Below are 15,684 nucleotides of genomic sequence, written 5' to 3' on the forward strand. Positions count from 1 at the left end.
AATCTAATCCCCTCATTCCCTGAACAAATACTTTCTGGGAGCAACAGTGAGCAGCAAGCAAGACAGACCTGGGTCCTGTGCTCACCAAGTTTATGGTCTAGCAGCAGACTGTCCTTTTCCAGGCCTCTGCTGTAATGTTTGTTACTCTGAAAAGCTACCACCAACTTCTTGAGGGCAGGGGACCTGGTTTTTCATATATTCTGCACTCCTCACCTGGAGCCCAGAAGACCTAAGAGAGTATTCTAAACACAATAGGCAGTCAATAAATGTTTTTAATTACTGGGTTGGAAAAATATTAGAGAATTAGTGCTGTGATTTTTCAGGCTAGGCATCATTTCAGCAGGACAAAATACCTGACCTATAGTGCATTCACTGTCCAGTAATAATTTCTTTTCTTTTCTTTTTTTTTTTGAGTTGGAATCTCACTCTGTCACCCAGACTGGAGTGCAGTGGCTGCTCCCGGCCACCGCAGTCTCGACCTGCTGGGCTCCAGCGATCCTTATGCCTCAGCCTTCCAAGTAGCTGGAACTACAGGCGCACGTTACCACGCCTGGCTAATTTTTGATTTATTGTAGAGATGAGGTCTCGCCAAGTTGCCCAGGCGGGTCTCGAACCCGCGGGCTCAGGCAATCCACTCACCTCAGCCTCCCAAAGGCACGGGATTACAGGCTGAGCCACCGAGCCCAGCTAGTCCCTGGTTTCTTTAGATGTCATTTCTGCATCTCAAAGTCCACTCACACCTTTAATTTTAAAAAAATTTTGCAGTTATTTATTCAGTTAATATACATTTATAGAATGCCGATTCTGTTCCAACCTCTGTCTCTACAAAGACAGAAATGATGGTTTTACCCTTCAAGCAGCTTACTTTCTGGTTAGCAGGACAGGCAGAAAAAAGATGACTATAATCCAAACATCATACAGGCCCCAGTGGCCTGCAGATTCTAGCAAAACCTGGACACTAATTATCCCAAATTCCAGTTCTTGCCCCACAAAGTTTCTTTCTTTTTTTTTTTGAGTCAGAGTCTCACTCTGTTGCCCAGGCTGGAGTACAGTGGCACGCTCATGGCTACCTCAGCCTCAACCTATTGGGCTCAGGTGATCCTTCTGCCTCAGCCTTCCATGTAGCTGGAACTATAGGCATGCATCACCATGCCCAACTGATTTTTTGATTTATTGTAGCGATGAGTTCTCGGCAAGTTACCTGGGCTGGTCTTGAACCCAGGGGCTCAGGCAATCCTCTCACCTCGGTCTCCCAAAGTGCCAGGATTATAGGTGTGAGCCACTGCACCTGGCCAAAGTTTCTTTCAAGTACTTCTGGCTGTCAGACAAAGCAGTAGGGCCATAGCCGCTGGGCCCATCAGCCTTTCTTGGAACCCCGCTGCTCCTGCCCACTGCCTCTACCAAGAGTGCTTACTGTGGGAATGCCTGGTGATCCTATGGGCAGGGCTGGGACTATAATGAGGCAGGCAAAGGGCAGGCCTGAAGTAAGCAACTCCTTAGGCTGTGCTGGCCCTATGCTCTCTCTGCCTCCGCTGCAACAGCCCTGGAAAGAGGGAGAATTCCTACATTAAGTCATCTGGGCTGGAGCAGCACTGCTAGTGCCTGTGGTGTGAATTCTACTGTGGACATGTTGAGTTTGAGGGACCTCCGAGACATCCAAATGAGGATGATGGGGATGCAACTTGCTTTCTGGATTTTGGAACTCAGAGTGGAGCTAGGGATCTAAATTCCAGCACCGTGAATGTGGTGGAGGAAGTACAGGCACAGGACCAAGCTCTGCTGAACTCTCAACATTTAAATGCCCTGCCCCCACTCCATCTAGCCACTACCCAAAGACCCAACTCTCCTAACTCATCTCAGCAATTGGTCACTCCTTCCAGTGCATTCCCACAGCGTTTTGTGCAGTCCTCTATCACAACACTTTTTTTTTTTAATTATTATGAGTTGGAGTCTCACTCTGTCACCCAGACTGGAGTGCAGTGGCTGTTCCCGGCTACTGCAGCCTCGACCTGCTGGGCTCCAGCGATCCTTCCGCCTCGGCCTTCCAAGTAGCTGGAACTACAGGTGCACTACCATGCCCAGCTAATTTTTTTTAATTTATTGTAGAGATGAGATCTCGCCCAGTTGCCCAGGTGGATTTCGGATTCGCGGGCTCAGGCAATCCACTCACCTCAGCCTCCCAAAGCGCTGGGATTACAGGTTGAGCCACCAAGCCCGGCCTATCACAACACTTTTCATGCCACACAGTAACTTGGTTTACTAGTTGTCTCCTTCACTAAACAATGAACTCCTCAAGAGCAGGGAGTCCCTTATTTCATGTTGAATTTCTGTTTGCCTGTTTCTCTCCCCCTCCCTCCACATATTTGGTACCATGTAGATATTTAAAATTGAACTACATTCTTGGAAGAGAAGCTCTTCTGCCCAGGGCTTAAGCCCTTTATCTCCTGGGAACTGGCTGCGATGCAGGGGAGGCAGGTGGGGATTCCCCATCTGGGGAGATCATACCAGGCAAACTTCAGTATTTCTGGCCACTCCGATAGGGATTCATGGTACATATGCTGTAGCCTCAACAACTCAGTGGCCTCAGAGATTACCTTTAAGGCCCTCACATCTTTAAATAGTTCCTACCTTGCTAAGTACTTGGCTTCGATCTGCAATGTCTATATATATGACTTCCACATGTTTCCATGTCTCAGGCTCCAGTTTATGCACCTACAGGAAGAAGAGGGACCACTGTGTAGTTTTTTTGTCAGCTATAAGGCACCCTTTACCCAGAATGGACCCCTAGGAACAGCTATTCCCATAGCCAATGACATGAAAGTCCTACTGGTAAAGAATTATATATAAAGTTAACCAAAGGAATGAGATAAGAGATTTTTTTTCAAGACCTGGTCTTGCTATGTTGCCCACACTGGAGTACAGTGGCTATTCAAAGAAGCAGTTGTAGGGTATTCCAGCTGTAAACTTCTGTCTCAGCCTCCTGAGTAGCTGGGATTATAGGCAAATGCCACCATGCTCAGCTGGATTTTAGGTAGACATAAATTTGAAAAAAAATACTGATTTTTCAGGCTAAGTATTACTTCTGCATTCTAGTTACATACAAACATCCACGTGCACAGACTTTTCTTTTAATACAAATAATAGTACAAATACATACTGTTTTGTATCTCCCCCCCCCTGAATACTTTCAGTAGGATTGGTATCAGCTCCTCCTTTTTTTTTTTTTTGTAAGCCAAACAATATATCTTGAAGATTGTTCCCTAGTGGGTCTTTTTTTTTTTTTGAGTTGGAATCTCACTCTGTAGCCCAGACTGGAGTGCAGTGGCATGTTCTAAGCCACCGCAGCCTCGACCTGCTGGGCTCCAGTGATCCTTCTGCCTCAGCCTTCCAAGTAGCCAGAACTACAGGTGCACACTACCACACCCAGCTAATTTTTTATTTATTGTAGAGACGAGGTCTCGCTAAGTTGCCCAGGTGGATCTCTAACTCGTGGGCTCAGGCAATCCACTTGCCTTGCCCTCCCAAAGTGCTGGGATTATAGCCTGAGCCACCGAGTTCAGCCTTAGTGGTTCTTTTTTTTTTTTTAATTTTTATTTTTTTTAGTTGGAGTCTTACTCTGTCACCCAGACTGGAGTGCAGTGGCCACTCCTGGCCACCGCAGACTCGACCTGCTGGGCACCTGTGATCCTTCCGCCTCAGCCTTTCAAGTAGCTGGAACTACAGGCGCGTGCCACCACACCCGGCTAATTTTTTGATTTACTGTAAGATGAGGTCTCACCAAGTTGCCTGGGCGGGTCTCAAACCCACAGGCTCAGGCAATCCACTCACCTCAGCTTCCCAAAGCACGGGATTACAGGCTGAGCCATCGAGCCCGGCTCTTAGTGGTTCTTTTTAATGGCTGTGAGTATGCCACTATTTGTCTGCATCACAGTTTATTTAATGTTGTCCTTCTGATGAGTTCCTTGTTGTTTCTAATCTTTGGCTACATCGAGAATGCTGCAATGAATCTCCTTATATATATGTTATTTCACATGTGTGAAAATAATTGTCTAATATATTCCTGGGAGTAGAATTGCTAGGACAAAGGATAGATGTATTTTAAATTTTGGAAGTTATTGTAAATTGTGCTCTACAGAAACTATAATTCTGATATTTTAAAAATACAACTTCTCTGTGCCAGGAACTGTATTTTAGACCAATTTAAGCACTATGAGAAGAACCTATAAGGAGTCCTAGAGACCACCTTTTGCAATTCAAAGACAGAACAATCCCATGCTATAAGTCAGGTCTACACGGAGGCCACTGTCTTTCTGGCCAATCATAGGGGGATCTCAGAGAGGATCCCATGGCAGGGATGGAGAAGCAATGGGGCAGAGCCTAAAGATGCTACCCTGGGCCTGGAAGACCTTGAGGGTCTTGGGAAGTACTACTCACATTCTCCTGGGTGCCAAGATCTGGTTTGTGCCAGGTTTCAATTTTAATCAGAAAGTCTTCTTTCATATACTCATTCTGGAAGAGGAAAAAAAAAGACAAAGTCACCAGGCTTGCAGTTAGAGTAACCATCTCCCAATTCTGGATCATGGGCAGCTGGGAAACAACAGCCTCTGTCTTATAATAATAGCTAACTTAGCCGGGCTCAGTGGCTCAGCCTGTAATCCCGCGCCTTGGGAGGCTGAGGTGAGTGAATTGCCTGAGCCCGTGGGTTCGAGACCCGCCTGGGCAACTTGGTGAGACCTCATCTCTACTACAAATCAAAAAATTAGCCAGGTGTGATAGCACATGCCTGTAGTTCCAGCTACTTGGAAGCCTGAGGCAGAAGGAAGCCTCAGCAGGTCGAGGCTGTGGTGGCCGGGAGCGGCCTCTGCACTCTAGTCTGGGTGACAGAGTGAGACTCCAACTCAAAAAAAAAAAAAAAAAAAAAGCTAACTTGACTGGGAGCCCACAATATGGCAGGCATGCATTATTCCAGTCAATGCCCATCCCACCCTGGGAGGTCTGTAAAGTCATCCTCATCTTATACATGAAGAAAGTGAAATTCAACAAGGTTAGGAGACTTAATCAAAGCCACAGAGGTCATGTGAATCACAACAAATCATGTGAATACACAGATTTTGACTTCAAAATCTGTGCATTTAGTCACTCTACCATATTTTTATGTGCAGTTAATAGTTAATTAGCATGGAAAGAGTACAGGAAGACCTCCTAACCCATCAAAAATATTCACTGGCCGGGCTTGGTGGCTCAGCCTACAATTCCAGCACTTTGGGAGGCTGAGGCAAGTGGATTACCTGAGCCCATGGATTCAAGACCTGACTAGGCAACTTGGCGAAGCCTCATCTCTACAATAAATCAAAAACTAGCTGGGCAGGGTAGCGCGTGCCTGTAGTTCTGGCTACTTGGAAGGCTGAGGTGGGAGGATCGCCAGAGCTCAGTAGGTCGACGCTGGGGTGGCCATGAGTGTGCCATGGCACTCCAGCGTGGGTGACGGGGTGAGACTCCAACTCAAAAAAAAAAAAAATTCACCATGGTCCGTCTCCCCCCATCTAGCCTTTTGCTAAGGCCTTAAGTTCTCTTCTCAACAGTTCAACCCTTCATGCTAATGATTGTCTCCCACCCCTTTTACCTAAAAATTGGAACTAGGCCAGGTATGGTGGCTCACACCTATAATCCCAGCACTTTGGGAGGCCGAGGTGAGAGGATTGCCTGAGCCCACAGGTTCGAGACCAGCCTGGGCAATTTGGCGAGACTGCATCTCTACAATAAATCAAAAAAATTAGCTGGGAGTGGTGACACACACCTGTAGTTCCAGGTACTTGGAAGGCTGAGGCAGAAGGATCACCTGAGCCCAGCAGGTCGAGGCTGTGGTGGCTGTGAGCATGCCACTGCACTCCAGCCTGAGTGACAGAGTGAGACTGCAACTCAAAAAAAAAAAAATGGAACTACTTAAAGGAGAAACATATTAATGCATGATCTCCTCAACAGGAATTAGTTTCCCAGAAACCGTCTATGTTTACCAGCAGGGACAAGGCTCTTGGATCAGTATGTTGAAGGATGGAGAGGGGCAATGACACAGGGGATGACTGTGGAAGAGAAGCCTTGTTGACTTCACAATTTTTCCAAGAGTCAGTGCTCACTGGAGTCAAGAGATGCCCAAATGGGGAAGCAATGCCAATCAGGTCAGCTGAACTAAAATTTCTGTACAACCCTGAGAAGGCATGACAAGGGGAGAGTAGGGAAAAGCCTACTTACATGCCATGCTGTACATGTAAGACTAACAGCCAGGACGCACCTAATAAAGCCACATGCCAGTGCAGCTTAACATAGGTCACCAAGCCAGTTAACAAGTTCTTCCTGAGGACTGAAAAGATCGAGGCTTAATAACTCCAAATATCACCCAAGGGAAAGAGAATACCCAGGACCACCAGTAAATTTATATTTTAATTTCTCCTTTTCTTATAAATCATCTACAATTCTAACCCCCCTGACAATACTTACTGTAATAACTGTTCCAAGGCAAGGACATGGAAAGAAGAGAGAAAAAGATTAATGAGGATGAAGAAATATCTGTCTCCCACCACCAGGGACCATGAATTGCAGTTTCCCACTCCTGTGGCTTATTCATAGTCACCTCTAAGCCCCAGTGAGTCAAAAATACCTCAGTGCACCACCCTCAAGTTTCAGTCATAATAATGTCCCAAAAGACCAAATACGGAGTTTAATTAAAGTGATGCCACTATGAGCTTCTTGGGATTCTTTCCAGCAGGGCAGGGAAAGAGACTGATTAGCTGAGGCACTGCGACCCATCACTCTGCCATCAGAGCCTCACCAGGGTACTCCTCGCACCCACCTCCCAAAGCAGAGAGCTTTAAGCCAGGCACTTTCTGTCTGCCCTCTGCATCCTTCCTCCTGCTGTAACCAAACCTCCCATGCTCTGCACTCCTGCTCATTGTAATGGGAACCCCTCGGAAAGCACGGTTCAATTATTTATCAGAGAAAATGACTGTGGCTCTCATGTCACTGGGGAATGAACTAGCTCTCCTCCTGATGACGGCCCAGTTCATTAGGTACCTTCTGAATTTGGGAGTTACACCAATTTCTGACAGATGCCACACTGCCATTTTTGAAGAGTAAATGGGGCTATCAAACACCATAACTCTACAACTGAAACTAAGACTGAAATGAGAAAAATTGAAATGTAAGGAATAAGATCCACTATGAACAGAAGTAACCCAAAAGATTGTCAGTAATTTCCCCAAACCCAGTGAAAGATACTTGAACAGAAGCACCAGGTTAAGATTATAACTAATAATTGCCCTGTCATCAGCCTCAAGAAAATTATGTTAACAAATAAGGAAATGATGGATATAATATCTATCAAAGGGAAGTCCAAAGACTTTGGTAGAAATTTTCCAGCATGTCATGGGAGCAGGAGCCCCAGCCTAAGCATGTAGCACATCTAGCAGCTCCATCCTTAGAGTGCAGACAGCAGAGTCAGGATGGCATGGTTTGGTGACACTGACCAATGAGCTTCTCCAACTAACCACTTTACTCTGAATCCATGTTCTCTAAGAAACCCTCTCCTTCTAGTTTGGCTTCTGTAGAGACAGAATGTGCTAATAAATGGACTCAAGAATCTGATCACTTAACCAAGTGAACAGTTTTTACTACATGTTGGTATTCTGATTATAATTTGGTTTTTCATGTAGAAGAACCCACAAGAAAAGAATGTCTTGATCAGCAAACAAGACTATATGATTTCATTACTAATTCTGTATTTTAATATAACTTCATAGGTTGGCATTTGGGGTTTTTATCTATTAGTCTTTGTGAGACTCTGAGAAACAAATCCACTCAGTTCTAGTAAATTGGGTTTCTGAACCCACGAGGGTGATGACCCTCCCTGACATTTAATGCCAACTTAGGTGACCAAACAAACTGCCCCAAGCCTTCTCTAGCCCTCCCAGCCCCTCTAAACTCTTCTGCATTCCCTTTTCTTCAAACTGCAAACATAAGTACATGGGAAACTCTTTGTAGTTAGAAAATATGGCTTTCCAGATAAGACTAATAAAGTATTTTAAAAGTATGGCTTGGTGATACTGTATCCAGCCAAGGGCTAAGGTTTGAGGGAAAGGTACCAGGAGAAACAGGAACATTTCTTTCCCTCTTCCCATTTTCATTCACAGATCAACCCCTTCTTACCCCCACTTCATGTCTCAACCCATCAGCTTCAGGAGAAAGAGACAGAGATAAATAAACTAAGAGAACAAAAAGAACTGATGATGAGTAGGGAATTCCAAATCTGTCTTCATTCCACTCACACTAGGGTTAGAGCATTCTAAAATGCATGGGCAATTTTTCTCCTTGGTCCTTTATTCATCTTACCTCAAGCTTTGATCTACATCGGTCAAGCTATTTGAATTAATAATCTTTCTCCTATCAGCCCTTAGAGGGAACTGGAGAGTAGCCTTCCTTGCCTCTTTATATCTATTTTTTTTGTGTGTCAGGGTCTCACTCTGTCACCCAGACTGGAGTGCAGTGACATGCTCACGGCAACCGCAGTCTCGATCTGCTGGGCTCAGGCGATCCTTCTGCCTCAGTCTTCCAAGCAGCTAAAACTACAGGCACGCACTACCACGCCTGGGTTATTTTTATTTATTTATTTGTTGTAGAGACGAGGTCTCACCAGGTTACCCAGGCTGGTCTTGAACTGCTGAGCTCAAGCAATCCTCTCACCTTGGCCTTCCAAAATACTGGGATTATAGACTTGAGCCACCATACCTGGCTATATCTCTTATTTTAAGAGAGCAAGTCTAAGACTCAACATATTACTCTGTATGAAGGTGGATCTTGCCTACAAGGACAGTACCCACTGAAGAAGCCAACCTTCCCCTCTCCCTACTCCCTATATTTACAAATTTTTTTTTTTTTTTTAGTTGGAGACTCACTCTGTCACCCAGACTGGAATGCAGTGGCCGCTCCCGGGAGCGGACCCGGCCGCAACCTGCTGGGCTCCGGGGATCCTTCCACCTCAGCCTTCCAAGTAGCCGGAATTACAAGCATCCGCTACCATGCCTGGCTGATTTTTTGATTTATTGTAGAGATGAGGTCTCGCCAATTTGCCCAGGCAGGTCTCGAACCCGTGGGCTCAGGCAATCCACTCACCTCAGCCTCCCAAAGGCGCAGGATTACAGGCTGAGCCACTGAGCCCGGCTTTATATTTACAAATTACATTTTTCTTTTCTTTCTTCCTTCCTTCCTCCCTCCCTTCTTTTCCTTTTTTGTCGAGGATCAATATGTGAACTAACATTTAATGTGTAGAAAAATGCCCATGTCAGCTGCAGCATATTCTCCCCAGAATTACAAAGAGGACAGTAGCATCATTCAGCTGGCACAAGCTATGTGCCCAGAACCCTGCCCCGGGCATGGAGACATCCACGCTATCTGTTTGCCTCCTTTATGTCAAGTTGGCTAAGGTTCTTACAATACTCACTGCAACTCAATGTTCTTAGACATCAAGAAAATTCACCTTTGGCCCTAGACCAGCCACACCCAGCCACACTGCACACTGTCTTTTAAGAACATGTATGGGGCAGGGTGTGGTAGCTCAACATGTAATCCCAGCACTTTGGGAGGCTGAGGTGAGGGAACTGCCTGAGCCCACGGGTTTGAGAACAGCCTGTGCAACTTGGCGAGACCTCATCTCTACAATAAATTAAAAAATTAGCCAGGCATGGTAGCATGAACCTGTAGTTCCAGTTACTTGGAAGGCTGAGGCAGAAAGATTACCTGAGCCCAGCAGGTTGACACTGGGGTGGCCGTGAACATGCCACTGCACTCTAGCCTGGGTAACAGAGTGAGATTCCAACTCAAAAAAATATATAAAAGAACATGTATGCATGCCTCATTTCCAAGAATTTAACAGCTTCTTGTCCAATGCTTAGGGAGTAGGAATGTTAGCATTTTCAGCTACAGCAATATAACTAAGTGTTACACAGCTCAGGTCCCACTAATGACTGTGCATCTCCTGATACAAGGTTCCTGAACCTGTGTGGGGCTACCAAGGATTAGAAAGAGCAATGTCCCTATGTTCTAGACTTCAGTCATTCTCTAAGTCCACAGGATAAGGATCACATGGGTCACATAAGGATCACATCCTCATCAGATGCAGTCTAGGGAGTGCCAGCTCTTAACAAATAAAGCAAATGAAGTAGTACAGGTAAGCAGAAGCTGGAAGGAGGGTACCACAACCAAGACTGTGCCAACAAACAGAAAGGCTGGCTGGAGGTAAAGTTACCCAACTCACAGACAAGTTCCAGGAGACCTCTAGGGCTCCCCGAGTATTATAAATCAGTACCAGCTTGAGCCCTCCAAGAAGTCTACTCCTAGATGGCCACTGAAACCTAGGAATCTAGGGTACCTACATAATCAACGTTTGTATACGTAACCCTGAATTGTACCCCATATCTTTATAATAATAAAAAAAAAAGAAAAAGAAGCCTAGGAATCTTGGAAAGCTTAAGAGTCTGAACTACTCAAAAACAAACAAACAAACAAAAAAACCCAGAATATTTCAACTAGAATAGAAAGTTCTCTGTAGAGGTTCAAATCTTTCCTTTCCTTTCCTTTCTAGAAACTCTAGACAGTAGGCCAGGCGCAGTAGTTCACACCTGTAATCCTAGCACCTTGGGAGATGGAGGTGAGAGGATTGCCTGAGCCTAGGGGTTCGAGACCAGCCTAGGTAACTTGGCAAGACCTTGTCTCTACAATAAATCAAAAAATTAGCCAGGAGTGGTAGTATGCACCTGTATTTCCAGCACTTGGAAGGCTGAGGTAGAAAGATCGCCTGAGCCCAGCAGGTTGAGGTTGCGGTGGCTATGAGTGTGCCACTGCACTCCAGTGTGGGTGACAGTGAGATTCTGACTCAAAATAAAGTAAAATAAAATAAAATAAGAAACTCTAGACAGTAGACTGGCCAAGGTTAAAAAGATAATTCCAGGTCAGGTGCAGTGGCCTATAATGCCAGCACTTTGGGAGGCCGAGGTGAGAGGATTGCCTGAGCCCACGTGTTCGAGACTAGCCCGGGCAACTTGGTAAAACCTCATCTCTACAAAAAATCAAAAAATTAGTCGGGCATGGTGGCGTGCGTCTGTAGTTCCAGTTACTTGGAAGGCTGAGGCAGAAGGATCACCTGAGCCCAGTAGGTCAAGGCATGAGTATGCCACTACACTCCAGCCTGGGTGATAGAGTGAGACTCCAACTGAAAAATTAAAAAAAATTCCAAGCCAATCCTCAACTCTAGAACATGCTGGTTCAGCATAAGCCATCAATTCAGAGCTCTTAACAGTGACACCCCTTATCTCTCGCTAAAGAATCTGCCACACACACTATATATACATAACATATTTTGAGGATATGGTTCTAATTACTGTTATTAAAAGTTGGAATTATTTCATGTTTTCCCAACCACATCAGGGTTTCCTTTTCTTAGTATCTAGGACTGATCCTTTCTCAAGGCAGGGAGGTCACTCTATAGGCTCTTTCCTAAGGCTGCTTCTCTCAAAAGTCCTGACCTCAATGTCACTTTTCAAGTCAAACAAAAATATATCACATTAAAACTGGAAAGTTCAGTATCTAACAATAAGGGAGTGGTTTAAAAAGCTCACAGTAAAATCATACAATGGAATACTATGCAGTCATATAAATTTTTAAAAATTGGCCAGGCATGGTGGCCCATGTCCATAATCCCAGCACTTTGGGAGGCTGAGGCGGGAGAACTGCTTGAGTTTTAGAATTCAAAACCAATGTGGGCAACATAACAGGATCTTGTCTTTATAAAAAATCAAAAAATTAGCCAGGCATGGTGGCACATGGCTATAGTTCCAGCTACTTGGGAGGCTGAGGCAGAAGGATCGCTTGAGTCCAGGAGGTTGAGGTTGTGGTGGCCTGGGCAGCAGAGTGAGAAGCCAACCCCTCAAAAATATATAGTATACTACCTAATGGCAGGGAAAATGTTCCCATTTACTGAAGAAAAAAGAGCAATTTAAAAATTAGTAATTATATAATCTAAAATTTGTCTAGAAAATGTGTCTGGAGAGGGAGTGTGTGTGTGTGTGTGTGTGTGTGTGTGTGTGCTTTAAACAAAGACTAGAAAAAATATGCTAAAATGTTAGATCATGCATGATTATTTTCTTCTACTTTTATTTATTTTCCAAAATATATAGAGAGAACATTACTTTTATAATCAGTAAAAACAGTCAAAAATATTTGGAGCTGGGTGCAGTGGCTCATGCCTATAATCCCAGCACTTTGGGAGGCCGAAGTGAGAGGACTGTCTGAGCCCATGGATTCGAAGCCAGCCTGGGCAACTTGGTAAGGCCTCATCTCTACAATAAATAAAAAAATTATCCGGGGGCGGTGGCGTGCACCTGTGGTTCCAGCTACTTGGAAAGCTGAGGCGGAAGGATTGCCTGAGCCCAGCAGGTTGAGGCTACAGTGGCTGTGAGCGTCCCACTGCTCTCTAGCCTGGGCGACAGAGTGAGACTCCTACTCAAAAAAAAATTATTTGGCGTTTTTTTTTTTTGATTCAGGTTCTCACTCTATCACCAAGGCTGGAGTGCAGTAGCACTAATCATGGCTCACTGCAGCCTGTACTTCCTGGGTTCAGGTGATCCTTCTACCTCAGCCTCTAGTATAGCTAGGACTACAGGCATGTGCCACCATGCCTGGCTGATTTTTGGATTTTTTTTGTAGAGATGAGTTCCTGCTATGTTGCCAAGGCTGGTCTTCAACTCCTGGGCTCAAGCAATCCTCCTGTCTCAGCCCCAGCCTCCCCAAGTGCTAGGATTATAAGTGTGAGCCACCATGTCCGGCCACAGTAAAAATTATGATACCATTCCCACATAAAATAGTTAGTTCTGTGCTACCTCAGACTGTGACTACTTGGTGGTTCTCACCCTGGTGACCACTGGGTTGTGCTGCTGATACCCACGATCAGCCTGAAGGGCGTACCTAATCTCATTCTTCCCCTGGCTTAATCTGGAAAATGAGGGTGGGACACAAAGCCCAGATGCACCCCACCATTGGGCCTATTTGACCACATTTTGTTCACCTTGAGGTCCAAACTCCAGCTTCGAGCCAAGTCTGCACTTACCGGTTCTGCAATAAGGGTAGGCATTCCATGCTTTTTCATGTATGTTCAGGGCTCCCTCTGGGGCCAGCATTCGAACAAAGGTGGGTACTTTGCTATAGCAAAAAAAAGAAGGGGGGGAGAAAAAGATTAAAGGGGATTATGAAAAGAAATAGAAGAGACAGAAGGAGGACAATAGGCTTTTTATCACATTCTTTAGGCCACAGATCCAACTTCTTTATGGGGAGTTGACAAGTTTCCATGAGATAAGCAGGTTACTATTATGTGGGAGAAGCCATATGTCAGAGCCTGACACCCCAGCTCAGCTGACTAGTAACATCCACTCACAATGTACCCCACTACCCACCAGGAATAGGACAGTATATGAGACCGTGGGCTACTTACTGTGGCTTGTCAGTCATTACAGCATCACACATTTTTCCAGAGCTCAACTGGCCCAGGACATTATACTACACAGTACAAAGGAGATATCTCCAAGCATGTATCAGTCTAGGTTAATGGGCCAATGTGACTGACTGACTAACTTGGAATATGGGATCCAAGATCTGATCTGCTTTCATTGGCTCTGAGGCCAAGAGGGCCCCAGTGCTATCTGCCTTCCAGGACAAATATTTTCTTCTATCAATTTTTCTTATCTTAGGTGACAGAACAACATGCATAGTATAAGCCCCTCACCCCTCTTTTTTTTTTTTAACGGTACATGGTTTAAATGACCATGGTAGGAAAAAGTTTAGAAAAGTAAAAATAAAAAGATACATATATTTTTCTTCCTTGGTTTTTACCTGATACAGTCTTCACAGGCTATACAGTCTTTAGCAGGTTCTAGCAACCCCATTAGCTTTAGTGCCTCAGGTCTTAGAAAAAAGAGCTGCTAGGCATGTGGCTCAAGCCTATAATCCCAGCACTTTGCGAGGCCAAGGCGAGAAGATTGCCTGAGCCCAGGGGTTCGAGACCAGCTTGGGCAAAATGGTGAGACCTCGTCTCTACAATAAATCAAAAAATTAGCCAGGCATGGTAGCATGCACTTGTAGTTTCAACTAATTGAAAGGCTGAGGCGGAAGGATCGCCTGAGCCCAGCAGGTCGAGGCTGCAGTGTCCATGAGTGTGCTACTGCACTCCAGCCTGGGTGATAGTGAGACTCCAACTCGAAAAAAAAAAAAAAAGAGCTGATTTCAGTAGAGAGCTAACTTAGGGCAGTCCTCTGCGATTCACTCACTCACTGCCACTCATCCATCGTCTCTGTGTGCCATGAATGGGAACACACACAGAAACCAGACAGATGTGGCTCCTACTCTCAAGGAGTTTACAGTTTAGTGGAGAGTAACTAACCAGGCAAAGGATAACAGTATAAGGATGTGTCCCATAATGGGGTAGGCACAGGACCCTGGAGGGCAAAGCACTGTGAGAAGAGGTGGGGAATGTCAAGACAAAATGAACAAATGGAAAGAGTAGAATTAAGCTGGAGTGGGCTGGGAAAAGCTGGGAGAGGGAAGTAGCTGGTGCAAGGTGTGAGGTGAGGAATATGACTTGCAGAAGTCATGTCCTGAAAGATCTTGTAAATTATGTCAGAGTATGGGTTTCATCCTGAGGACAAAGGGAAACCGTCTACTGTTTTAAAACTAACGAAGCCGGGCTCGGTGGCTCAGCCTGTAATCCCGCGCCTTTGGGAGGCTGAGGTGAGTGGATTGCCTGAGTCCGCGGGTTCGAGACCCGCCTGGGCAGTGAGACCTCATCTCTACAATAAATCAAAAAATCAGCCGGGCGTGGTAGTGCATGCCTGTAATTCCGGCTACTTGGAAGGCTGAGGTGGAGGATCGCCGGAGCCCAGCAGGTCGAGGCTGCGGTGGCCGGGAGCGGCCACTGCACTCCAGTCTGGGCAACAGAGTGAGACTCCAACTCAAAACAAACAAACAAAAAAAAACTAACGAGAGGCAGACCATATAGACAGAATACTTGAAGCTGTGCAGAGACCTGGAAAGCTGAGAGGCCAGTTAAGAGCTGCTGCAGTAACCTAGGCAAGAGGTGGCAAGAAATGGACATGTTAGAGATACTAAGGAGACAGAGTCAACAGCACTTGACTTGATATGAGGGCTGAGAAAGAATGTGGTGGTGAGCTTATGTTTCTGATTTGAGCAATTAGATAGCTGACACAGTGAGGCTTCCCTTGTCTTCATGAAGAGGCAGGGATGGCAGTCACTGTCAGCTTTTTTTTTTTTTTTTGCAGTTGAGTGTTTTGGTGATAAGGAGCGTGGGGTAGCAGCCCAATGTTTACACTCTCTCTTGCAAGGAAGAAGGCAAGACAGGTCCCACCCTCTACATATACAGACCTCATCTCTGCTACTTTGGTTGGACCAACTGAGTCTTGAGGAATCAAATGGTCCCTTCGGCTTAAAATACTAACCTCAAGTCTTTTCAAAGTCCTCTTTAAAAAATACCAAAACTAAGCCGGGCTCGGTGGCTCAGCCTGTAATCCTGTGCCTTGGGAGGCTGAGGTGAGTGGATTGCCTGAGCCCGCAGGTTCGAGACCCGTCTGGGCA

The 15,684-nt window shown here is 45.5% G+C and overlaps 1 protein-coding gene across 3 annotated transcripts in view; it reads right to left on the bottom strand.

The window, feature by feature from the left end:
* Positions 1 to 15,684, bottom strand: part of PITPNA (phosphatidylinositol transfer protein alpha) — a 49,700-nt gene that overhangs the window by 21,151 nt on the left and 12,865 nt on the right. For all 3 annotated transcript variants that reach the window (XM_008073364.1, XM_021706628.1, XM_021706629.1), the window contains 4 exons: positions 13,151 to 13,242; positions 6,496 to 6,503; positions 4,435 to 4,509; positions 2,629 to 2,712 (listed from right to left, as the gene is read on the bottom strand). In XM_008073364.1, coding sequence (XP_008071555.1) covers positions 2,629 to 2,712; positions 4,435 to 4,509; positions 6,496 to 6,503; positions 13,151 to 13,242 — 259 coding nt within the window. The remainder of the gene's footprint in view (positions 1 to 2,628; positions 2,713 to 4,434; positions 4,510 to 6,495; positions 6,504 to 13,150; positions 13,243 to 15,684) is intronic.

Source organism: Carlito syrichta, unplaced genomic scaffold (genome assembly GCF_000164805.1).
Source record: "Carlito syrichta isolate Samal-C Ts95f unplaced genomic scaffold, Tarsius_syrichta-2.0.1 Scaffold315828, whole genome shotgun sequence".
Classification (NCBI taxonomy): Eukaryota; Metazoa; Chordata; class Mammalia; order Primates; family Tarsiidae; genus Carlito; species Carlito syrichta.